This window comes from Triturus cristatus, chromosome 2_2 (assembly GCF_964204655.1).
Source record: "Triturus cristatus chromosome 2_2, aTriCri1.1, whole genome shotgun sequence".
NCBI classification, from domain to species: domain Eukaryota; kingdom Metazoa; phylum Chordata; class Amphibia; order Caudata; family Salamandridae; genus Triturus; species Triturus cristatus.
Genome location: NC_140582.1, coordinates 1,101,889,784 through 1,101,914,948, shown reverse-complemented (window position 1 = coordinate 1,101,914,948; position 25,165 = coordinate 1,101,889,784). Strand labels below are relative to the sequence as shown.

Genomic DNA, 25,165 nt, shown 5'->3' with positions numbered 1-25,165 from the left:
TATTTACTTAACTCCTACCGCGTGGCGTCCCTTATTGTGTGTGTTCCTTGTCCCATGTGAGGTGCGTGTTGTATGGTTGCTTAACACACAGACCTTTGGTGGCCCGACCGCTCGTGTCACATTACCGCCCCATAGGGCCTGGAGACCCCAGGTCCTACACCTGCACAGACCGCGGCTGTCTGGCAGCCGTTTCTCTTACTGTGCGGATACCTGTTCATTGGCCTGGGGTCCTCACCTAGGTCCCCTTCGCCCTCAATCTGCATCCGAGGTGGGCTTCAGAGGAGAGCGGGATTTGTCCCTCTGCTATACATGTAGGAAGGTGGCCATGGTTTGGAGAGTAGAACCCTTGTCCTCATGGGTGGGGTTGTCCTCTCATGTTCTCTTCCACGATTCTGTGTTGGGTGTCCATGTCCTGCAATCATATGGTGTCCAGGAACTGATGTAGATCTTCTGGGTCATAGAAATCCTTAGAGTCACCATCTCTAGTAATGCGAAACGGGCAGGCTCAAAAAGACCTTGCTTGATGTTCATTGGGCGTAATCTAGGTCTCAGGGAGAGGAATGCCTTGATTCGATCATTGGTCTCTCAGGGAAAATCTGCGGCCAGTCAGATGCTATGATCTTCATATGTGAACAGTCCTTGGATGCGTGCTGCGGCCAGCATCTACCTCGTTTGCTCATGGCTTAGGAAACAGGCAATGAGAGGACGTGGGTGTGCATTAGAGTCCTTGCATGGGAGCCAAAGCGGTGGGCATGCTACCTCTCCAGTGGAGGGTCAAAGGTAACACCTATAAGCTTCAGAAGGGTATCGCTCATAAATGCTCTGGCGTTTGAATCCTCAATTGCCTCCGGGAAGCCAAAATGTAGCCATTGTCTCTCCTACTGCGGTCCTCTAAGTCAATCAGTTTGCAACAGAGGAAGAGAAGTTCTTGGTCACTGTCCTGCATTGTGTCGAGGTGGCCCTCCGCCACCGTTAGCCTTCAGTCCAGTCCTTCTGCTCGTGCATGAAACCCCACAATATCCACTCTTATCGATTTTGCCTCCTCTGATAGCTTAGAGATAGTGGAGTCCATTCCTTCCAACTGTCAGCTGACGCCGGAGATTTCCTGCAAGATGCAGTCCATAGTCTCACATGGTGAAGTCGCTTGTGGGGGCGTAGAGGTGCTAGCTGCTCATAGGAGGGATGTCACCCTTTGTGGCCATGTTGCGTGGTTGTTTGAGTGCTTCCATGAATGGAATTTGCCTGGAGGACATGCTCCTGTGCTTGTTGGTGGACATTCACTCCTACTCACAGGATGGTACCTTAGGCTGGTCTAGCAAGATGCCTGGTGGTTGCAGAGCATGACCGATGGCACCCCAATAATGGACCAGTGAGTGCAGTGTCTAGTGCGGTTGCACCATAGCGGGCCGTAGGCATGGAAGGGTGCCCATCCTGCCACAGTTTTGTTACAAGGGGTCCCTTAATTCACTACTGAATGGACTCAGGAGTCTCCATCAGGTCCAATTTGCTGCCTGAACTGTTGAATAAGAGGGGGGTTCCCAGAGACTCACGGGGGAACTCTGGAGACGACAGGTGAGAGACCCTCCTGGTCAGTACTTTAACTCGCTGCTTTGTCCATACTGGTGCCGCATGATGGGCAGGCCAGGAATAAGGAATGGGGGCAGATAACACTGTGTTCCCCTCAGAGGACCAGCATCGAGTAGGAGTCAGCTGGTCCTAAACGTCCGAGGGATGATGCTGTAGGGCCGTCTGGGGCTTATGCGGGCCCACTTCGCTTGTATGTAATTATGCCAGTAAAGAGTGGTCAGCTCGTCAATGCTCATCTAAGCGTGGTGAATGGGCAGTTACAATGATTTGGTGAATTTGGGTTTGCTGCCTGGTCCCAACCCCATGTGCCTCAGCACTAATCAGGGGGGAAGACCCACCTCATGCTGTGTTACCCGCTGGTCATTCCTCACCTTCTGCTGTAACTTGTGAATCCTGGTAGAGAGGGTATTCCGGTGGGTAATCCCTGGAGGCTCGGTTCACCGGGGTGACGTGTGGGTCCTGGAGCTGCCAGAAGTGCAGCACAGGAGGATATTGAGGCTCGTGTACCACAGCCTGGAGGGGGGGGCAAGAGTGCTACATTTTCCGAGTAGCGCTCCCCCCTTTCTTGCCGCGCTGCACCCCTCTGGCAGGGATCGGAGGGAGTTCTCGGATTCGCAGAGTCTGGCCTGCCTGGTGGGGAGCCGTTAGGTGGCAGTCCAGTGCTTGCAAATTGGGGAAGGTGCGGGGTTGGGAAAGGCACCAATGGACAGATCAGCAAGCAGGCGTTAAAATATTATCGCCGCTTTTGCGTCCGTTTTCGGATAATTTTATCGCCTTATCTGCAAGGTCATGCTATCACGTGAAACCTTGCCTTATCTCCATTTCCCTTAATGCCCATCTTTGCATCTCTAATGAGATGCAAACTGGGCATTCCTCCCCAGGATAACGGGAGAAACGTCGCTAAGCGACATTTCTCCTATTATCAAGCCTCACGCAAAGCAGCATAGCGACAGGAAACTGACTTAGCCATGATATCCTATGGAAGGTGGATATCATGGCTAAGTATGTGAGGCCCCATCAGCAAGCTATCGCCAAACTTCGTGGGATTATCGCTGGGTTTCCAGCGATGATCACACGTTTGGCAGTTAGCGCTAGGATTTTTATCGCTTTTGAGATAAGCATTGCTAATAGCACGCTAACTCAGCGATAAAAATCCACGCTATAGCGCTAAGTGTGCTTAGCGTTAATTATCGCCGGTTGTTGCTAATATGCCCCCAAGAGTCTCTCACTGGGAGCCGTAGAAGAGGTTGCACCGGTTGTATCCACAGGCCGGCCGCAAACCTCCAGTGCCCACCCAACGTAGCATGGGAGACAGGCCCAGAGAAGTGGAGCAATGTGCGGAGGGTTGGGTCAGGTATCAAAGCAAAAGCCAATGCTTCAGTCATACCTCTAGACCCTGCGCTTTCCACCTCATCACCAGGGTGATTCCGCTTTGGTGTGTTGTGTGCCATCCTCTGACCCCGATCTGAGACAACCCGGGGGTCTGGTCAGAGTAAGGGCGGCATATATTCTGCCACCAGCTGCCTCTGGAAGGCCGTTGTCTCTGCCCGGAGCTCGTCCCGGAGCAGAGCTCTCCATTCAGGCGGTCATCTTTGTTCTTGGCCAGACCACCAAATGTAGGAATTTTTCACTTTCAGGACATGTACAACTTAAAAGTAAGTGTCCTACTTTTTAACTACATTGCATCCAGCCCTCTGGGCTGTCAAGGGCCTACCCTAGGGGTGACTACATGTATTAAAAAGAAAAGGTGTGGGCCTGTCAAAGGATTATTTTGACAGGTCGTAATGGCAGTTCAAACTTCATACACAGTGCTTGCAATGGCAGGTCTTGAGACATATTTAAAGTGCTACTTCAGTGGGTGGCACAACCAGTGCTGAAAGCCTACTTGTAGCATTTAATTTAAAGGCCTTGGTCACCTGTAGTACCACTTTACTAGGTACTTAAAAGCAAATCAAACATGCCAATTGGTCATGAGCCAATGTTTCTATGTTATAAGGAAAGTGTACATGTACTTTAGCACTGCTTAGCAGTGGTAAAGTGCGCAGAGTCCTGAGGTCAGAAAAAATGTAGTCAGTAAAACAGGAGGTCTAAAGGCAAAACATTAGTGGGAAACCACACCAAGGATGCCAGGTCTAACACATCACAGTGCAGTTATAGTCCACAAATGAGCTACCGCTCCTTTTATTCGTTGACTGTATGCTTGCCTTTGAACCTGTACAGTGCTCTGCTGCCTTTTAGTTAGGTTTGCACTACATTACTTTGCCACATAGTTCTGTGTCAGAATTTTGCTGCTATGATGTGATTGGTGCTCTGGACCGTTTGGACATAGATGATGTGGTTCCTAAATGGTCCTGTGTATAGTGTCTTCTTGCATCTCTCACCTATACTTCCCTTACTTCATTACGGCTACAGCTACGACTGTTGTTCGAACCCTGGCTCTCCAGTGGGGGAGGACTGACATGATCTCATGAATGAACATTGTACTTTCACGTTTAGGAATTTGTACTTAAGAAGTAGATAGAGCATCACAGAACCATATTTCCTAAGATATGGCCCTTTTGCTCCATTCCACAGCGCTGGCTCACAAGCAGGTTGCCCAGCACCACACACTCGTATTCATCCAATTCTTGAGCTGGAAAGTCAATTCTTTATTAACACTTTCCCTACTTTGCATGGTCACCAAACAGAGTCATTTTGAGGCATGGGCAAAGTGGACTGTGGCCCAGGACCCCAGACTTTTAGGGGGCCCCCTACCAGAATGTTCCCAGCTGTTCCCCTGAACTATCTGTCTTAAAATGTATTGCTGCTAAAACTTAAATCTACATATCTTTTAATTTATATCTTTACTTTAGTAAGGGGGAGACGGGGTGATGTGGGAGTTTGTTACAGACATTTTGCAGATAAATGTTTTTAACGCCATGTAACATCCATAAAAATGTAGATTGAGAACTAAACAATGTCTCACTATTGAGTAATAGGAGGGGACCAAAGACACTGGGGCAGATTTATGTTTCCTGGCGCATCAAATCAGCAGGGATGCGCCAGGAAAGATGCGTCACGCAAGTTTACCCTTGCGCCACCACAGATGCGCTACATTTACAATGCAACAATGCAGGGCATCGTGGCGCAAGGATAAACAGATGCGTCACGCATTGCTGGAGTCGTGTCGCAAGCACGACGCAACTCCAGCAATGTTTAGGGGCTGTCCATACCTAACGTGCTGCGTCATGCCTAACGCCTGCTTCAAGCAGGTGCAAGGTTTTGACGCAGCAGCGTCGGAAAAGTGACTGAGTGAAATCTTGTAGATTTCACTGCGTCACTTTTCCGAGGCTTTTTCCGATGGAACGCCCACCCTGCATACATTAAACCTGATGCAGGTTTAATGTGGCGCAGGGCTTTACACTGTGACGCATCTCCATAGATGTGTCACGATGTAAATAGTGTGCAACGTGGCGCTGGGTTTACGCCGCTGCTGCGTCACAAAAGTGACGTAACAGCAGCGTAAAAGTGGCGCAAGTCTTACATGAATCTGCCCCACTATTTCTAATAACACATCTAAGCTGTGGTTAAGCCAGAATATTGTAACTCAAATAGTGCTATTTTGCCTGCTGGTACATGTTTTCAGAACTAGAGGGCTCATAGTTACTAACCCTTTGGACTGGGTTTGCATTACTTTTGTAACTGAAACCAAGTGCAAAGCATTGTGGAGGTATTTGCTTTCAATGCAAATCAGGTGTGCATTGAAAAGTTGGAGCCAAAGTAATGCTATGCAATACTTCATGCTATTGTGTGTCAAAGGGACGTAGCAGAGATGGCACATGGGCGTTCCCATGCAGCCACCCATTGGTTTTGACACACATCGGTATCTACAAACAAGTTTAGACAGTAATTTTAACCAAAACCATATATGTCCTCAAGACAGGAGTAAACTAGGAGAAATGTTTTATTTCTCCTTACTTTACAAAGTTTGGATATGTGCTGCATTTTATAGCACACATACAAAATGGGAAAGGTATTAGGCCATAGTTTTTGTACTGGGAAGCTTCCCTTCCAGTAAATAAATCTATGCTTGACAGACTATCCACATCCTTGCTGTTGGTGCAAAGGTGTGTGAGTTGGAGAATGTCAGCCTATAGAGCCAGCGCTGAGGGAGAGAACACAATATCTTAGTAGATACAGCGATATTTTTCACTGCTTCTTTGAAGCAAGGCAGCACAGGTACTTTGATTGGTTGTGAGTGAGCCAAAAATGCATATTAAACTCTAAGTTCTTCTGAACAGGGGCCCTTGAAATACATTTGACCAGGGCCCCAGAATTTCTTAAGATCTCCACGGCACCAGGTGTTGACATGTGTGTTTAGAGGCTTTGCCTTCCATGGTGGTTGGCTCTCTGGAGAAGTGTTGGTAGAGCAGTTTCATTTGCATGTTCAAGAATTCAACATTTCCATGGAGAAGTCCCTCACAGTGTGAATGGTTGACCTTCTGACTGTAGCTCCAGGGTTAGTTGGCTGCAGAATACTGCCGCTTGCTTGATGTTCGGCAGAAACATAACAATGACAATGCAGGATACCAGGCGCGAGGGCTTTATTAACTTTCAGGTGAACGCCATCGGTTCATGTGCTAGCAACTGGATGGAATCTGGTATGTTCCATCATATTCCTGATGCCTGTGGTTAAGGAGCTTCTGGATGCTCACCAGCTAAGACCTAATGATGAGTCAGGACATTGTCTTGTTCCTCTTATTAGTTATCAGTTCTATTTAATTTGTGTATGTGGTTATTTGAAAGGTGTTCCCCTAGTGTCTGACAGATTTAAAGTCAACATTTGTCATTTTTGCCACTTCCTGCTTACCATCTATTTGGCATTGGTAACACTAGAGGATAATAGCTCTTTGCACGTTCTGCATTTGTTCTTTCCTGGTATTATTCATCGCTTAAGGCTCTCCCTAAGGTTCTAAGCCCTCATTGGGGCCTGGCAATTCTCCCTTTCTTGAAAGCTGATTGGTGAATGTTTGTCTATGGAATCTGCATCTCTGGTGGTGCTTCTTGTCCCCAGCACCCTTTGCACTGTGGTCTTCTGCATCATGTGTTTGTTTGGGCCTGCCTTATATGGGCAGCATTTCGATCACTCATGAGTACAATGGCAAGGCATCTGCATTCACTCTCACCTCTTTTAATTTGGGCATGTATTTTGGCACGCAGGATCGTTGCATCTAATAGTGGTTGTTTGGCTCCTTGGACCCTTAGTCAGAGAAACCCATGTCTATTCCTGCAATAGTATGACTTGCCATTTGGGGATATAAGCCTTTCCTGCCTCTGGAAGCTATACTCTTGAAACACATTATGGGTCATTGTTTCTTGAGCGCTTGTTCTCTCTTTAGATCCTCTTCATTGTTCAGCCTCTTAGGAGTAGCATAATTATGATGGTTGGATCACTGTGGAGTTATTTCATTTATCACACCTTCTGCAGTCTCCTTGGTAATGAATGGAGGCTCGTACAATGGTAGGAAGTCTTCTTGTTTATTTATGTCCCTTGTACTCTGGTATGGAGATATCTGTGGATCTAATTTTGGGTGCCTGCAGTAGTTCTTGTGGGAATGGTCCCCAAAGAGAATTGGCACTCAACACATATGGTTTGTGGACATGGTCAGTGTGTGTACCAGTGGTCGGGTTCTCAGAACTGGTCTGAAGATTACTGACCTGAAGGTAGGGTCATGTTTGCATTCCTCATTGAAGAGATAATGCTCCTATTTACTGGTAATCTTCAATCTTCCCTAATCTAGTCTTCCTCATCAAAGTCCTTGCACCCCTCCCACCACTCCTGGTTTGTAAGCTTTCAGCTCACTTGGTGCTAGGATAGTAGAGGAGTCTGGGATTCCTACTGCTTTTATGGCACCTTAGAAAGGTGGGTGTTGTCAAGGAATCTCAGACAAACTCTTGCATTCTCCTCTAAGGATTGTGACATGAAAGAGTAAAAGTAGGAGTAATACAAATTACTGTTATAATTGTGATGCTCCACAAATCATACTTTGGTCCCTCTCACCACCAACTCACAAATGAGGAAAAACACATATTGGTAAGAAAAATCTTGAGCCCCCTGTTATCGACTGTCTGAGCTCCTCATGTACCCTGGACTGTAAAAGAGAACTTCCTTATCTACAGTGTGGTGTTTGATGATTCTGTTTCTGGCTTATCTTTTATGCTTGTAAAGGTAAGACAGCCGTTCACCATGGAAACGAGGTGCATGCTAATAATTGTGTTATTCACAGCACTTAGAACTGCAGAAACGCAGTATGAAGTATTGTGCAGAAACAAGAGTTTATTATTATGTAAGAAGGAAAATATTTAATAGGTACACTCACATGGTAAGTTATACATCAGGTCTATTGGATGCATCTCATTTGTCTAAAGTGTATGTACCACTTGATGGTTAACGACTGTAAAAAACGACTTTGCTTCTGAAGATGTGCAAGCAGTAATCTGGGTGAGAGTTTGATCTTATCAACAAAATAAATATTCTAGAAAACACATGAGATATCTGTATTTAATATTCAAATCATATAGTACTTCATTAACACGTAAAAATATACATTTTATTAAATGGCATATTTATGGTTCGGAAATGGTGCAGTTCGCACAGGTCTAGGCTCCTGCAGTGACATTATACAAGATTATATCACACTCGAACCACAGCCCTTGTATATTCTATATTGCTTAGAAGTAGTATTTTTTTTACAATTGAAAAACACTTCTGAATATGTTTTGCCCTCAGCTTTTTATAGGTACCCTCACATGGACGTGACAGCTTCAGGGTTCAGAATCTCACCCCTCACAACAACGATGATGAAATCAGCACAAGTTATCTGGCTCCTTCTACTTGGGATTCAAGGTGAGAACTGATTATATTCTGATGTAAGCAGCTGAGAAATAGGATTGCCACTATGCCTCTGGGTGTTTCTTTACATGAGCTTAAATTTCATGTCAATTGATTTGCTTCTTGATTCTTTTGAATTGTTGTTAGTTATTCATATAGGTGTCATTAGATGTCACCATACCTAAGGTATAATTACTCCGAATTATAGTTCTTGAATGAAGCCCTTGTAGGTATCATTCCCTTTGTTAATTTCATGTCAGGCATATCATCTCAATAACGTTCTGAAACGTCTTTCTGTACCTAAGTGCTACCGGAGAGAATGTGTCTTTTGAGTGTTTTCTCCTTGTTTCTTCCTCATCGCCTCTCCCGCCTGTTTTTCACACCTCCTGCCTGGTCCCTCCCAATGCCTCCCAGCACCTCTCCCTCTCTCCTCCAAGGACCTCCTGAATGGAGGATGCAGCACTGCCCCATTAAGCAGGCCCCAGGCCCAGCTCTCCCCGTGCTGCTGCACTGCTTTCGCTCTGGTCTTCTTCTTCTTGCCCCCCCCCATTTGTTGAGTGCCTTCCCCTTGCTTTTCCGTTGTTTTCACTGCTTGCTCCTTGCTTTTTCCCCCCATTTTTGTGAGTACCTTTGCCTTGCTTTTCCCTTATTTTCATTGCTTACTCCTCACTTCCCACCCTGTTTTTATGAGTGCCTTCCCCTTGCTTTGTCTTAATTTTCACTACTTTCCCTTCTCATTTTCTCCCATTTTATGAGTACCTACTCCTTGTTTCCTCCTCGTCCCTGCTGCTTCCAGCTTGCTTCTTCCCCTGCTTTTTGAGAGCCGCCTCCTTGCGTTTTGCTAGTTTCTACTGCTTTCTCATGCTTCCCCCCATTTTTTTGAGAACCTTCTCTTTGCTTTTCCCTTATATTCACTGATTTCTCCTTGCTTTTCTCCTGTTTTAATGTGCCTTCTCTTCCATTTACCTCTTTTACACTGTATTCTTCTCACTCTCCCTCATTTTTTGTGTCTTCTCCTTGCTTTTCCTTTGTTTCTCACTGCCTTCTCTTACTTTTTCCCCTTGTTTTTCAGAGCCTTCTACTTGTTTTCCCTCGTATTCACAGCTCTCTCCTCGCTTTCCCCCCATTTTTTGAGTGCCTTCTCCTTTCTTTTCCCTCATTTTTCAATGCTTTCTCCTTTCCCTAGTTTTTTTGAGTGCCTTCTCCTTGCTTTTCACTTGTGTTCACTGCTTTCTCCTTTTTTTCTCGTTGCGACTGATCACCACAAAGCAGTAAGCAACTCCTGTGCCTTGAGATCCTCATGGGTGATTTGCCGCTCTTCACAAATCCCGATTGATTGATTTATTGATTGACCCACATTTCAAAATACTTGATGGCCTTTTCAGATTAGAACGTCTGCCTGTAGTCTACCTTCAGTTCAGATACTGTTTTCTTGAGTACAGTACTTCCAACAGAAACCTGGCAGAGCTCCAATTTGTATCTCATGGAAAACAAATGGGCCATCTGGGGCCTCAAACCGGTTCACTGCCATTAGATCTGGAACTGACTTTAATAAAGATATCAGTGATGTTCAAACAGAGGATGAAGCAGATTACTACTGCCTGGTGTGTCTAAGCTCACCTCCGATTTTCAGCGTAGGGACTCATTATAAATCCAACGCGAGCCCATTTAATTTACTCCTCCTTTTAGTGTGTGTTTGCTGTTGAAAGTGCACAGTGTTAACCAAATTACATTTATATTCTGTGAACTAAAAAATCTGTCCTCATTTTCTATACATTTCTAGTGGATCTGAATTTACTGAAACGTGCCTACTACTGAAACAAATGGAAGATAAAAGGCATTTCTAATGAGAATTAACTATTGAAATTCATTTGCAAGTGCCAGGATGAGATGGGTTCTTCTGTATCAGGTTGCCATATACAACTTATAAACACTTCTTAATTAGATATGTTTCCCAAGAAACACATTATAAAACAAGGGCTTCAATCAGAAATCCTCCAGGATTCATAAAGGGTAACTCTTGGAAATGGTCCTTTCTGCAGGGTCACCCCTAGACTTTTTGCCTTTTTCCTCCACTTTTTTGCAGAATATGGTTTTGTTGGCGTTAGTACTCTGGGCACTTTACCACTGCTAATCAGTGCAAAAGTGCAAGTGTTCTCTGCTTAAAATGTAGTAACATTGGCTTATCCACAATTGGCATATTTAATATAATTATAAGCCCCTAGTAAAGTGAACTGCATGTGCACAGGGCCTGTAAATTAAATGCTACCAGTGGGTCTGCAACACTGATTTTGTCACCCACTTAAGTAGCCCTTTAAACATGTCTAAGGCCAGCCACTGCAGAGCCTGTGTGAGCAGTTTTAAACTTTCATGTTGACCTGGTAAAATAACCCTTTTCCTGGCTCAAACGTTCCTTTTAAATACATATAAGTCACCCCTAAAGTAGGCCTAGACAGCCCAAGGATTAGATGCAGTGTATTTAAAATGTTGGACATATAATTTTAAGTTTCACATGACCTAATAGTGAAAAACTTTAAAATGGGTTTTTACTTCTGCAAGGGCTATATCTTCCATAGGATATCATTGGGATTACCTTAATACATTTTATATGTGTAATTTCCAATTGGGAAGAGATGGGACCCCCAAGTTTGGTGTCTCTCGAATCACAATTTAAAATTACAATTTATGGTGAAGTCGAATTTTAAGTTGTAATTCTGAAAATGCCACTTTTAGAAAGTTGTCATGTTCTTACTTTGACCAATTGATGCCTCCTGCCTGTGTCTGAATACACATCTGAGGTTGGTGACAGCTGATCTTTGTGCATTCCCTACACACAGCCACACACAAAGGGAGCGTAGGTGTGGCTGATGGGCCCTCCTGTGCAAGATGGGAGTGAGGAGCTGACACTTATACCCCAAGTGCGCCAGGGATTCCCAGACATGGGTTTCGGGCTCACTGTGCCACTAAAGTCAAGCTAGACTGGCTGATGAGGAGTGATACCCCAAAACTGGTCCCAGGATGCTTGTTTCCTGTCCAGGGACAGACACACCTATAAACAATCCTTATCTAAATATCATCGAAACATAAAAATAGCAAGGACATTTTTTATTGTAAAACAAATTGATCAGGCCACTAACTCTTCGAAAACTCTATTTAACATAGTTAAAGACTTTGTTTCACCCCAAGCCTGCAGATTGCCTCAAATGGAGTAACAGGAACTCTGTAATTTCCTTGCGACCCATTTTCAGGAAAAAATTACCTTGATATATGCTAATTTCCCCTCCCCACTAGCCCAGACCGCAACCTCACTCATTAGTTCCGCAGAAACTAACCAGAGGACCCTTGGTAATCTCAAACAATTTGAACCCCTCTCTTTAACGGAAGTCAATACTCTGCTTTCCTCGGCTAAATCTGGTTCCCCTAGTCACATGTCCCCCCCCAGAACTATGGCCCTCATAGCCTCATGTTGCGCTCCAGAAATTCAAGGAATCTTCAACAGTTCCATCAGTTCAGGCATAATTCCTTCCATCTGGAAGGAAGCTTTTGTCTGACCCATCCTCAAAAAACCGGCGACGGACCCCCAAAGTACTCGATAATTACCGCCCCATATCGCTATTGCCCTTGTTGGGCATACTACCCGAATCGGCCATAAACAGACAGTTGAGTCACTACCTTGAATCCAACAATCTTTTAGACCCTTCGCAATCAGGTTTTCGTCCAGGATTCAGTACCGAAACTGCAATCCTGGTAGTGACCGACTCACTGAGACAAGAAATGGATGACGGAGGATCAGCTATTCTGGTCCTCCTGGATCTCTCCGCAGCATTTGACACCATTGCCCACTCTAAGCTGTCGGAGAGTCTGCGCTCCTGCGGCATTCAAGATCAAGCCCTAAAATGGTTACAGAATTTCCTGTCTGACAGAAACCAAACAATCATGCTGGGACCGTATCGCTCAGATAAATGCTGTTTGGCAAAAAAGTGTTCCCCAGGGCTCATTTCTCAGTCCCACCTTGTTTAATCTGTACATGTCCCCTTTAGCTAAAATAGCAGAGTCATGCAGGTTTGAGATAATCTCATACGCGGACGACACCCAGCTTATTTTCAAAATTAACCCAAAAGCAACATCAGAAAATCTACGCTTCACGGCTGGAATGCTTACCATTTCCAATTGGATGACCGAGAATTATCTCCAATTGAATCCAAGTAAAACGGAAATTTTGTTAATCGGGAAAGCGCCTCTTTCTTGGTCCCAGGATTGGTGGCCGCGAGAGCTGGGTGCCGCACCTGCTCCTAAACAAGTTGTTGTATTGAAAAATTTGGGGTTTAAACTGTACCAGGCACTTTCTATGAAGGAACTTGTAGCAGCAATCTCCAGGCCCTGCTATTTTAGCCTTTGGCTTCTACGGAAGATCCTCCCCTATCTGCCCATCAAGCATCGCAGAACCCTAGTCCAGGCCATGGTGATCTCTCGCCTCGATTATGGTAACGCTCTGCTGGCAGAACTAGGCCCGACGCTGCTAAAGAAGCTACAGGTCATCCAAAATACCGCTGCGCGAATGATCCTAAATCGTCCAGCAGGCTCACCTTCAGCCCCTCTGTTTCTAGACCTTCATTGGCTCCCGATTGCGAAACGAGCATACTTTAAGACCTGTTGCCTTACTTATAAGGCCTTAAAGGGTAAAGGTCCCAAATATCTGTCAAATAGACTCACTAAACAGACCTCTACTCGCAACCTAAGGTCTAATTCTCTTGAGCTCCTGAAGACCCCCCGAATCCGCCTCTCCTGTTCCGGGGGAAAGGCCTTCTCATATCTTGCGCCACGCTACTGGAATATGCTTCTTTTTTCCATACGTACTTGCCCCTCCCTCACTATCTTCAGGAAACAACTGAAAACTTTTTTGTTCTGATCACTTAGGGTTCTATTTCTGCTGTCGTGTCTTTCCTCTCATACCCTCCTCAGCAGACTACTAGGTATAGCGCCGAGATGCCCCAGGGTGAGTCGTGCGCTTTACAAGTATCCCTAACATAACATAACATAACAGGGAGGACCTGGCGTGGCAGTTTGGGCTGGACTATTCCCATGGGGAGCAGGGTCAAGATTGATTTGTAAATGGCTGAATCCAAACTGGGGTGGGGTGGTGAGCACAAAACGATGGATTGAACCCAGATCAGTGACTAGGGGAGAATGTTTGATTTGTTGTGCATTCCGTCCATCATTTGTGTGTTTTTTACTTACACCTGGATAGGCTGCGTCCTGTCCCCACACAAAGGGGAACCAGCTTGCATGCCCCCTGTAGTGAGTCTTGAGCCAGGGGAGGATGAGCAGGAAAACTGTGCACTTCCAGTACTGGACCTCAGACACCACCAACTCAGTGGCCTCTGTATACTACCTGTGCTTGATTGCGGTCAGTCTGACTTTTTGGATTGGATGTGGTCTAGCATGGTCCATAGCCCCGGTTGCTGCTTTATGCTCTGCAAGTCTGTTTATTTTCTTTAAAAATTCATATCTCAAGGTCTATTTATCGGATTCTTGTAATTTTGGTCTTGTTTGGTACATTAAATTAAACTCTATTTTTCCAACCAGGTGCAGTATCTTTTTGTGTGGTGTTTTCACTGTTTTACTGTTTGAAGTTTTACACAAATACTTTACACACTGTCTCTTGAGATAAGCCTGATTGCTCTGTGCCAAGCTACCAGAGGTGAGCACAAATTTATTTATGGTGTGTATCTGACTTACACTGACTAAGATTGTGGCTCCTGCATGGACAGACAGAAACCCAATTTCTATCAATAACCCATTCGATTCTATGCATTTTATAGAGTGCATGGCCACCCCAGAGGGCCTTCCAGTGCTATAAATAACCAAGCAAGTTTCAACTTCTCTGTGAAACCTTATTCCTACTTTGCAAATCCTAACTGGTTACATAGCCTGGGGTCAGATAGGAGATATAGCGCCCTCCATCCCTTGCTTTGCGAAATTTGGGAATTGACCAGGCCTGGGCATAGTGGGCATATTGGGGCTACGTGGAGCAGCGCGTAGTGAGCCCAAATCTACGCACACTTGCGTGCTCCGAGTAGCCCCACTACGCGCCGCCCGCCTCCCGCCCGCCCTCCTTTTAAAATAATATAAAGTATGATAAAAAAATGAAATATAATGACTTACCTGCAGCGCGGCGTCTCCGTGGCTCCCTCTACCTCGTTGACAACTTCTTTTCACAAATGCGCAGGCGCGGACGACCGCGCATTCGCATTTCTTGTGAGAAATGCGCATGCGCGGTCGTCTGCGCATGCTCATTTGTGAAAAAAAGTTATCGGCAACGAGGAAGAGGGAGCCCCGGGACGCCGCGCTGCAGGTAAGTCATTATATTAATTTTTTTTATCATACTTTACATTATTTTAAAAGGAGGGCGGGCGGGTGGCGGGTGGCGGGCGGCAGGCAGCTCTGCTTCGCCCTGGCGTGTGCATAGCGCTGCCTGCTACGCCTACTTCGAAAACTGCAAAGCAGGCAGCGCTACGTACACTCCGTGGGCAAAGCGGAGTACTACACCCGGGGTTAGAATTGACAACCACTATGTACTTAAAGTCCTGGTGGGAGCATAGGGCCATGGTAAAAACTGTAAGAGTTGGGGAACTTTTTTTGTAATAGGCCCTACCAGTAATTCAGAGGGACTTAAATGATATTCTCTGCTTGATTGGTAGCCAATGAGCTGCAACAATTATTGATGCCTAGGAATTTTTAAAAGAAGATGGGTGGCACTGTTTTGCACTACTTGCAGTCTTTTGATGACATCTCGTGTAGAACCTAGGTAGAGGGAATTGCCATAATCAAGGTGGGAAGAGACAAGTGCCTGAACAGTTAGCTTTCTAGGGGGAAACAGTAGGAGAAATAATATTTTCCTAAGCATCCTAAGCACGCCTTAACAATTTGCTGCAACCTTCCTGGACTCAGTATAAGGATAAGTGTGTTATCTAGCCAGATGCCTACATTATTTATGGAAGTATTAGGGGTGGGGGGCTTCCTAAAGACACTGGCCAACGTACTAGTTAAAGTCGTTGCCAACCACCATAACTTTGGTCTTATCACGGTTAAGCTTAAGGGAACAATGGACCATCCATTTAGCCACTTCCTTTAGGCAAGATCCAAGTGCAATCCCTTTTAAATGGTTCCTTGGGTTTAGGGACAGAACTATTTGCGTGTCATCTGCATAAGTGACTATTGAGGGACTGAAGTTTTACTCTATCTCCACCAAGCAGAGTACATAAAGATTAAATAAGGTAGAGCTTAACAAATATCCTTGAGGGACGCCACATTTCAAGGAGGATACCTCTGAGTTTGAAGAGGTGTCACATACTTTAAAGCTCCTATCTTCTAAAAATGATGTGAGCCAGTCCAGAGCAAACTTCCTCACTCCCAAGCTCCCCAGTCTCTGTATGAGAGTTGAATGGGATACAATATCAAATGATGTGCTTAGATCAAGTAGTATGGCTGCTGCAGAGCCCCCTTGATCCAGAAGAATTTTAAATTCTTCTACTTTTACAAGTAGGGCCGTCTCTATGTTGGGATCTGAAACCTGTTTTTGTGGGATAAACTATCTCATTAACTTCAAGAAATGATGTTAGGTGCTGATTCACATGCTTTTCCAGCAACTTTCGAACACCTGGTAACAGGGACATTGGTCTGTAGTTTTCCAATAGCAGTGGATCTAAATTATAATTTTTTTAATAGAGGGTTTACCACTGTATCTTTCCAGGGGTGAGAGGGTACAATTCCACCCCTTAATGAAAGATTAAGCAGTTCTTGTAGTATGGGGGATTTCCTTCATCCTTTGCTTCAGAACATACAATGGGGCTGGGTTGAGTGATCTACATTTAAGGGAAAAAATTGGCTGCTTATTTGCTTCATTTGAAATTAAACTATTAGGGGGGAGTACATTATTTAAATCAAAAGTTCAAGCTTTACACTCCAGTAAAGCAGTGGTGCTGAGGTCAATTGAATGTAGACATGCATTATTAGTGCTTGCTTGGAGGCCTTGTAGCTGATCTGATGAGTAGAATATCCTAGTTCGAGGAGAAGGCCAGGGTTCCTGGCCCCTGGTCCTGGTGCAGACTGTCATTAACTATGAAAGTAAAGCTGAATATTATGACTAAAACCCGCTATGAGGTAAATATCCAATAAGCTGTAGAATCAGATGTTTAACAAAATGCAAACTCGCTAGGGCCAAAAGCTCAATGATGCTAAGGTATGTTTGATCGGATGAACAGATCAGCAATAATAAGACCTTGATGCTGTTACGTAATGGTAACAATAACATATTGATGTGACATTATGTTATAAAAAGCGATATAGCACAGGCAAGGGCATACATGTACATCATCTATAATAAATTGGGAGAGGAGTTGGCCTAACGGCTAGGGAGGTTGACCTCGAATCTGGGGAACTGGGCTTGAGTCTCGGCAATGACGCTGAACATCCTGTGATTCTGGGCAAATCACTTAATCTCCCCGTGCCTAACAAAAATGAATGTGTCCTCATGTGATGCAACTGGTGCTATGTAAAACTCTGATACCCGATTCGGGTCAAGTTTGCGCTATATAAAACTCTGTAATAAAATAAAAAAATAAGCCCAAGCATTGAGGTTCCAGAGACCTGGCCCATACCTGTTGAAAGACAAGTAATAGCTGAAGTAATAGGTGATGCAGCTTCTGTGTAAGTCTCATCTATCTTACCATGCCATCTATCTTACCATGTGAGTAACTTCAGTTAACCATTGCTCATGCCAGGGTATGTGAGCAGATCAACAGAGTCTCAGAAAACATAATTTAGTGATGACTAATGAAGTGGAGATCCACATTTTCCTTTGTGGTGTTATCTAGTAACATTAGGAGTATTGTATAAAAGTGCAAGCATGGCAGGCGGCTGTATTACAGAGACACTAATATCTGAGATAGTGAGACACATGGGTGAACAAAACGGGTCTCGTCTGGGACAAAACCAGAGAATATATGCATCCGTTTATAGTTCATCTTTTCACATCTCCTGCAGGATGAGCCCAGAAATAAGTTTGCAGAGTACAGGCAAGACAGAGTTCATTATCAACCATGTTTTACTTTAAATAAACTACATTTTAATCTAGCCTCTCAGAGGCCCCTTTCATAAGAGGAAAACAGTGAGAGACATACAAGTAAACAGAGAGTTTATTCACCCAGAACAGTATGGTGCTTTCCTTAACCAATTTGGGGTGTAGCAGAAATCACAACTCTGCACACCCCAGACACCACAACTCTGTTGCAGTCCCAGGTCTGCATGTATCAGTGAGGCATGAAGAGCATACAGCAAATGCACCATCACACACTTCAGATAATGTGGGACCCGAATGTGGGACTGGTGTTACATTGAGCGAAGTTGATACTCTGATTGCAGTTCAGCAAACATATTGAAATGAAAATAAGATTTGTAAAGCACACTCATACCCAGGGGTGTCTTGGCGCTAGTCTCAGAGAGGTAAGTCTACTGACCTAAAATGGAGATGTATTAATAGTAGAACAAGCAGGTTTTAACTGCTTTTCTGAAGGATAACATGTCTTTCTGTCTTTTCAGTTCCAACGGGTGGGAATTCCAAAATCTGGATGTACCCAAGACAAAGCTTCTACCACCCTAGCTAGCCTATTTGAGCTTAGGGACTGTAAGATTGTGAGTCGAGGCAGACTAAAGGGGTCTGGATGGAATGTACCACTGAAAGCTTTGTCTAAGGTACTCATGGCCTGTGCCATGAAGTGCCTTAAAGGCAATGTATAAGGCTTTGAAATCAATACGCTTCTTGATTGGAAGCCAGTAAAGAAGATTAAGTGATGATGATATTGATTGATGTTTGGGGATACCTTGGAGAAGGTGAGAAGCAGCATTCTATAAGATTTGAATTTTTGACGAGGCACTTTTTGGGGATATTGATGAAGAGAGCATTACTGTAGTCAATCTTGTAAAGTACTAAGGCTGGAGACACGGTTTTCTGCTGTTTGGCAGGAATAAAAGGATTTTTTTTCTGAGAAGTTTCAGGGTGTAGAAACTTGCAGATGTGATAGCAATGACCTGGCCCTCAAAGGAGAGTTTGTTGTTGAAGGCTATGCCTAGATTTTTCACCTTGTTGGCTGGTGTAGGGGATAGTCCAAGTTCCTGCGACCACCACAGTGGGGACTAGAATGTTTTTTTTCTCCTTAAAGTAGGATCTCTGTTTTACTGGAGTTGAGTTTTAGGAAATGTGACGACATCCATTTATTGATGAATCACTGACAGAATATCGAAGGTCAGAATATCGACCTACAGAAATATTGACACAAGAATATCGAAGTCAAGAATATCGACATCCTATCTACATTATGGTAAGTACAAAAATATCGGGGAAAAAATATCGATGTCATAAATATTGTTGTTAAAAATATAGTTTTTTATTTAAGTTAAAAAAATAATGTAAAATAAAGTAAATAATACGTATAATTAAAATAAACATAGCCAAAAATATTTAAAAATGTTTAAAAATTATAAGTAATATATATATAATGTAAAAATAAATTAAACATATACATCTAGGTGCCAATTCCGATCAGGGAAAAACCGGGTACGAATCGTCGTACGGAGCGTTTTCTCCGTACGACTCGTACCCAGTAAATAAACCGTACAAACTAGCAAGTACGATTCGTACAGAAATCCTATTTCTGTGCGAATGGTACAAAAGACCGTACGGCTAAAAGACACGTACGAGTCTGATCCGGGACAGCGCGAACGCGACGTGCGTACGGATTTAGGCAGCACTGTACGGACCAGCAAGTACGATTCGTACCTACAGCACTCCATACGGCTCTTTTTTTACGTGAGCCAAAAACTGCCGGAAAAGCTAAGTACGCTGGGATGTATGACGAAAAGGGGGCCCAGTACGTGACGTACACGCCATCAACCTCATCGTACATGTCATCATGTACGGTGCGTACCCCAACATTGCATGTGTACGGTGCATCCTGACATCGCGTATGTACGGTCCGTACTGACATCGCGTATGTACGGTCCGTACTGACATCGTGTATGTACATACGTGAGGATTGGGGTACGCCTGGGGTACGGTGCAAACATACGCGGGGGGGCCGTACGACTTGTACCCCGGGCACAAGTTTACCCGGGATACGAGTCATACAAAGTTCGCTCCGTATGGGACGTTTTCCATACACTTCTGTATTCGGGACGCCGGTACAGATCGAACTTGTGTGCTCGGACTTCAGTTTTACGAATCGTACGTAAAACTGTCTGGGTACGTCTCGTAGACCTTTTCCCGATACGATTCATATGTATTTTTTACGTACGAATCGTACTTCACCGGTTGGACGAGACTTGTACGATTCGTATGTAAAAAAATACGGATACGAGTCGTACGGGAAAATTTCTTCCCGGATCGGAATCGGCACCTTAATATATAATATATATACTTACTAATAATTTTTAATACTCATTTTAATAACTTATAATGTTTAACCTCTTCTGTGCCCATGACGAGATAGTCTGGTCATGGAGCATGGTCGCGCTGTGCCATGACTATCTCGTCATGAACCCCACCCACTAATGTAACGCCCGGCACAGGAGGGGGAAAGGGCGTGGCACAGAAGGGGTTAAAAAAAATATAATATAAATTATAAATACATCTATACACATAAAACAATAATATCAATTAAAATTAAATAAACATGTATAACAAATTTAAAAACAATTATTTTTAATCTAATTAATATTAATTATATACTACATTAACTAAAATAATACAAAAATATTAGATAGCGGAGGTAATAAAATTACTATTCCAACTCTAAACAGTGCAACAGAAGGGAAAATGTTGTATAGCGTAGGGGTAAAAATTACTATTCGCACACCAGTGAGTGCAACAGTAGGGAAAGTGTTGGATAGCGTAGGGGTAAAAATTACTACTCCCACTCCAGTGAGTGCAACAGTAGGGAAAGTCTTGGATAGCGTAGGGGTTAAAATTACTATTCCCACTACAGGGAGTGCAACAGTAGGGAAAGTCTTGGATAGCGTAGGTGTAAAAATGACTATTCCCACTCCCGTGAGTGCAACAGTAGGGAAAGTGTTGGATAACGTAGGGGTTAAAATTACTATTCCCACTCCAGAGAGTGCAACAGTAGGGAAAGTGTTGGATAGCATGGGGTACAAATTACTATTCCCACTCCAGTAAGTGCAACAGTAGGGAAAGTGTTGGATAGCGTAGGGGTAAAAATTACTATTCCCACTCCAGTGAGTGCAACAGTAGGGAAAGTGTTGGATAGCATAAGGGTTAAAATTACTATTCTAACTCCAGTGAATGTAACAGTGTGGAAAATGTAGGATAGCGTAGGGGTTAAATTAACATACGCATTAATTGAATAATTTTTGTAAAATAAATAGCATATTTAAAATTAATTAACTACAAGATTAATATTAAATACCAATAAAATTAAATTAATATTTACTTAAATAACATTAAATTACTCCCCACCCTATCCCCCATAAACACACAACACGCTACACATAAAAAAGAACACAATTAATTTAATTGTCAATTAATCAATTAATAAAAAATAATTACCAATTAATAATAAATTAACAATAAATGATTTAAGAATACCAACAAATACAAAATAATAATATGTTAATTATATATATTATAATTATAAATTAATCAATTAAGATAAATGAATTACCAATTAATAATTAACTAACAATAAATTATCAATAACAATAAACAAAACATATATTAATTAATTATTTATATTTAAATTACTTCCCACCCTATTCCTCTATAAACCCACGACCCCCTCTATATAAATCGATATATATATTTAAAAATAATAAAAATTCATTCCAAAAAATGTTAAACATACATAGAAAATACATACTAAAATACATAACACTTATATAAATATCGATATTATAAACAACTATATTTTTGCTAATGATATTACTTACTTCGATATTACTAACTTCGATATTACTTACTTCGATATAAAAAAAACAATATTACTTACCTTAAGGTCGATATTCTGGTCACCGATATTCTTGACATCGATATGCTGTCCCTATGATATTACAAACTCGATATTACTGTAGGTCGATATAAAAAAATTGATATTTTGACTGCTCACCTTTATTGACATGACGCAGACAGTCCCAAAAACAAGCGGCTGTGTCGAAGGGATCGCTGGCCACTGATATAATTATTTGGGTGCCATCGGTATAGGACACTACCGAGAACCCAAAGGACTGGATCAGACTGGCAAGAGGAGTAATGTGTATGTTAAAAAAGGCCCAAGCTGTCCATGACATCTTTAAGTAGGGCACCATCTTGGTTTTAGGCATCTTCTAGGTGTATATTGGAGTAGCCCAGGATGGTGTAATTGGAGGAATTGATTATAGTGTCTAAAGGTTGGCCCATGGCATGAAAAGAAGCTGTCTTCGTTCTCAGGGTCAATATATAAGAAGTCATTGAAGGAGGGATTTCTTGCTTTTATAGGAAAGTGCTTCTAGCTCTCCCAAGCTGCAATGACTAATAAAGGTGGATTTAAACGTGCTGCAATAAATATTGGCTGAATCATCACCTTTTTTTCCAAGCAATCCTCTCTAAAAACGGACTAACTTGCAGGAGTTGCAGTGGACAATTCCGGGGCGAAGGCCGCTTCTGCCCAGGACTCAGTATTAAAGGCGATATCAATGGATTGTGTTTGAAGAAAGTCAACAAATTCAAGCACATGCCTGAAAAGGGAATGAGCATTAATCAAGGCACAACAAACAAGTCCTCATTGGGGAGTAGGTAGGGGATGACACTATTCGATGTGGTAGAGTCCCTAATCTTCAAGTTGGAGAGGGTAAGCCCACAGCCGGAGCAGGTACGAGACTTGGGAGTGAAGGAAGAACACAAAACTGGTCCTAGGCAGCGCTTACCTGGGAAGTTCATGGTAAGCAGCAGTTCTCTTGGGTACTGTATCGAGGCATTAGGCAATGTGTAACAACCAGCATAGTGGCTGGTGCTGAGCGCGGATGGACGCAGATGGGCTTGCCTTAGGCGCACCTTTGGCATGCCAGTGGCGCGCCTGCTGCACGCGTCCTCTGGGCGAATGCGCTGTTGCGATCAGTTTCCAAGCTGGCCTCCGGTGAGGGGCCGTGTCAGGGGGTGTGAAAACACAGCGCTTAGGTCTCGACCAAGAGCAGTGCAAGAAAAAGTAAGGAACAAACTGGGTCCATAAACCCCCCATTTTCTGTCACAAGCTCCCTTGCGAGACGTACTGGGAACAGAAAACTGATTAAAATAAAAGAATTAAAACTAAGCAAAACACAAGCACAAGCTAAAAACAATGGCATGAAAGCCCTCTGAAAAATGGAGCCCCTAATGCGCGAGCAGAGCCAGGCACCTCCAGAACTGCGCTACAACTAGCGTGTGTACAAGGAAACAAACAGGGTCAGCGTGCAGTTACCTACTGCGAGACTCACACATTGCCAGTCATTAAAAATTGAAATTTGCGCATCACAAAATGAAACGGTCATACATGTGGCCCTTAGACTGTTGATTCACTCTTCAGATTACGATGTCAACTTTCTGTTTCCACCTGCCACACCAAAAGGGGCACCCTTCTGGTGGCTTACTAGTTTGGGTCTGAAACTGTCAATACTTGACATTCCCCCCATGACATATTAGGCATCACGGTCACTGGGGAGGATTACTGCCCACTTTACATCTATAATATCTTCAACTGTCGATTGAGAGGGTGTGGCATAATGTAGACAATTCAGCAATTGGCTGCAGATAGGAATCTTTCTGATACCAGGAATATCTTATTGTTGTAGGTGATTTCAACACCACATTTGAGACCATGTATAGTAGTAACACCTTTCTAGCCAACACAGAAGATAATGCCTGGGGCATCCTTCTCCTAAATGCCACACATGCAAACGGTGGACTGATGCAGCCTATCGGCTATTAGCCTTCGCACTGTTACATGGGTTGAGCGTATTCAATGGTTGCACCCCTTGTGACCAAATTACAGGAGACACTTTGAATCGCCCTGGTAACTTCAGCAGGGTTGACAACATACTGATCGCTCTCTCTCTTTCTGGACTATGGTTGCTGACATGAAGGTATTACCTAGAATAGATAGCGATCATAATGCACTACACTGTTCCTTGAGTGACATACTGAAGCCATTCATTACCACCGACCTACTTCCAACTAATAATTGGATCAGGGTAAAATAGACTAGGGTCGCAGTCCAGCTAGACCTTATGGGCAAAATTAATAGGGCACCGACTAATGCTGTCTCTGACTAGAAAACCTCTCCCTGCTTTATGGAAAACATTCAGAAACCCCTCTGGTCAATGAACACCTGTTTAACGCCTTAGGCAAATGTTTGCTTGATATCATGCACGGACTCAAAAACCCCCAAAACCTGGATGCATCAGGCAGAATAAAGATTGCAGAAACACAAAACTGAATTTACGCCAGAGCCTCAAGCGAGGCGATGGTTTTGACATTAGAAATAGCAGGAAACTATATCCTAGATCTGCCCAGTAAAAAGCCCAGCAAAGGCTGGGATGCTGTGATCCTGATGCTTTATGAGGTATATATGAAAAGCCCAGGGCACAATAATATATTGGTGTCTCTTCTTTTTCTTTATTACTAGAACGTCTCTGCCACATATAAAGTCCACAAAATAAAATTATATCTCTCTCTTCATTGTAGGTCCAGGCTCCGGAACATCCCTGCCGGTCCCTCAGGAGAGAATTGAGGCAAAAGCAGGTACGTTTTTTATATTTTAAATGGGCCAAAACCATCACCTTCATCGTACTCTACTGTGCATTGTTTTGAAAGTGCATGATTTGGGAAATTATTTCTGGAAGAGGGATATATTCAGGAAGCACACTTTAGCATTAAGTTAAGGGGGGGGAGAGTTTAAGGCATTTAGAGAGTACCGCTTGCTTGGGTGTAACATTGGTTATAGTCCCTGGGCGACGAGAGATTGGACATAAAAATGGCACCAAACAAATCAGACAATACAAAGACAAAACAATATTTGACGTTAACCGCAATTACGAGTGAACTGTGGTCTCAAGTCCTTTTGTACTACTCCCTCGTCTTCCCCATGACCTGACCCTGTCACAGACCTGCATAAGCCACGCTCCAGCACACTCATCCTGGAGTGTGGGTAGGACAGCTGGCCTGCCAAAGGGGTTCTTGATTGGGAAGGAGTACTCGGTCCTCCTGTGTACCATCGTCTGCTACTTCGGAGATGCTGGACTATCCCACCTTTTCTCCACGCCCTCCTTGGGTCAGCGCTGCTCTCCCATTGCTCTTCCGGTTCTTTCTTCTTTGGCGTCTTTCACTGATTCCTTCCACATCGACCAAACCCTATTTCTATCAGACCTTGGGAACTGGACCATAACCATAAATAAGCTAACCAATTTGATCCTGCGAGGGATGTGCATCCCGTGCAGCTGGAAAGCAGCCGAGATTGTGCCTACATATGAAAAAGGCTCAAGAGATTCCTTCTGAATTGCAGACTCATCAGTCTCATTGATGTAATTCAGAAGGCCTTTTGTAGACAGATCTTGCACCAGCCTAATATCTGGATAGAGGAGCATAGAGCTTTGTCATATCTGCAAGTGGGGTTTAGAAACTAGATA

At 43.7% G+C, this 25,165-nt stretch overlaps 1 gene segment (V, D, J or C); it reads left to right on the top strand.

Moving 5' to 3' along the window:
* Positions 1 to 25,165, top strand: part of LOC146863219 (Ig kappa chain V-V regions-like) — a 223,788-nt gene that overhangs the window by 156,941 nt on the left and 41,682 nt on the right. The window contains 2 exon segments of the V gene segment in view: positions 8,357 to 8,473; positions 24,225 to 24,281. Coding sequence covers positions 8,377 to 8,473; positions 24,225 to 24,281 — 154 coding nt within the window.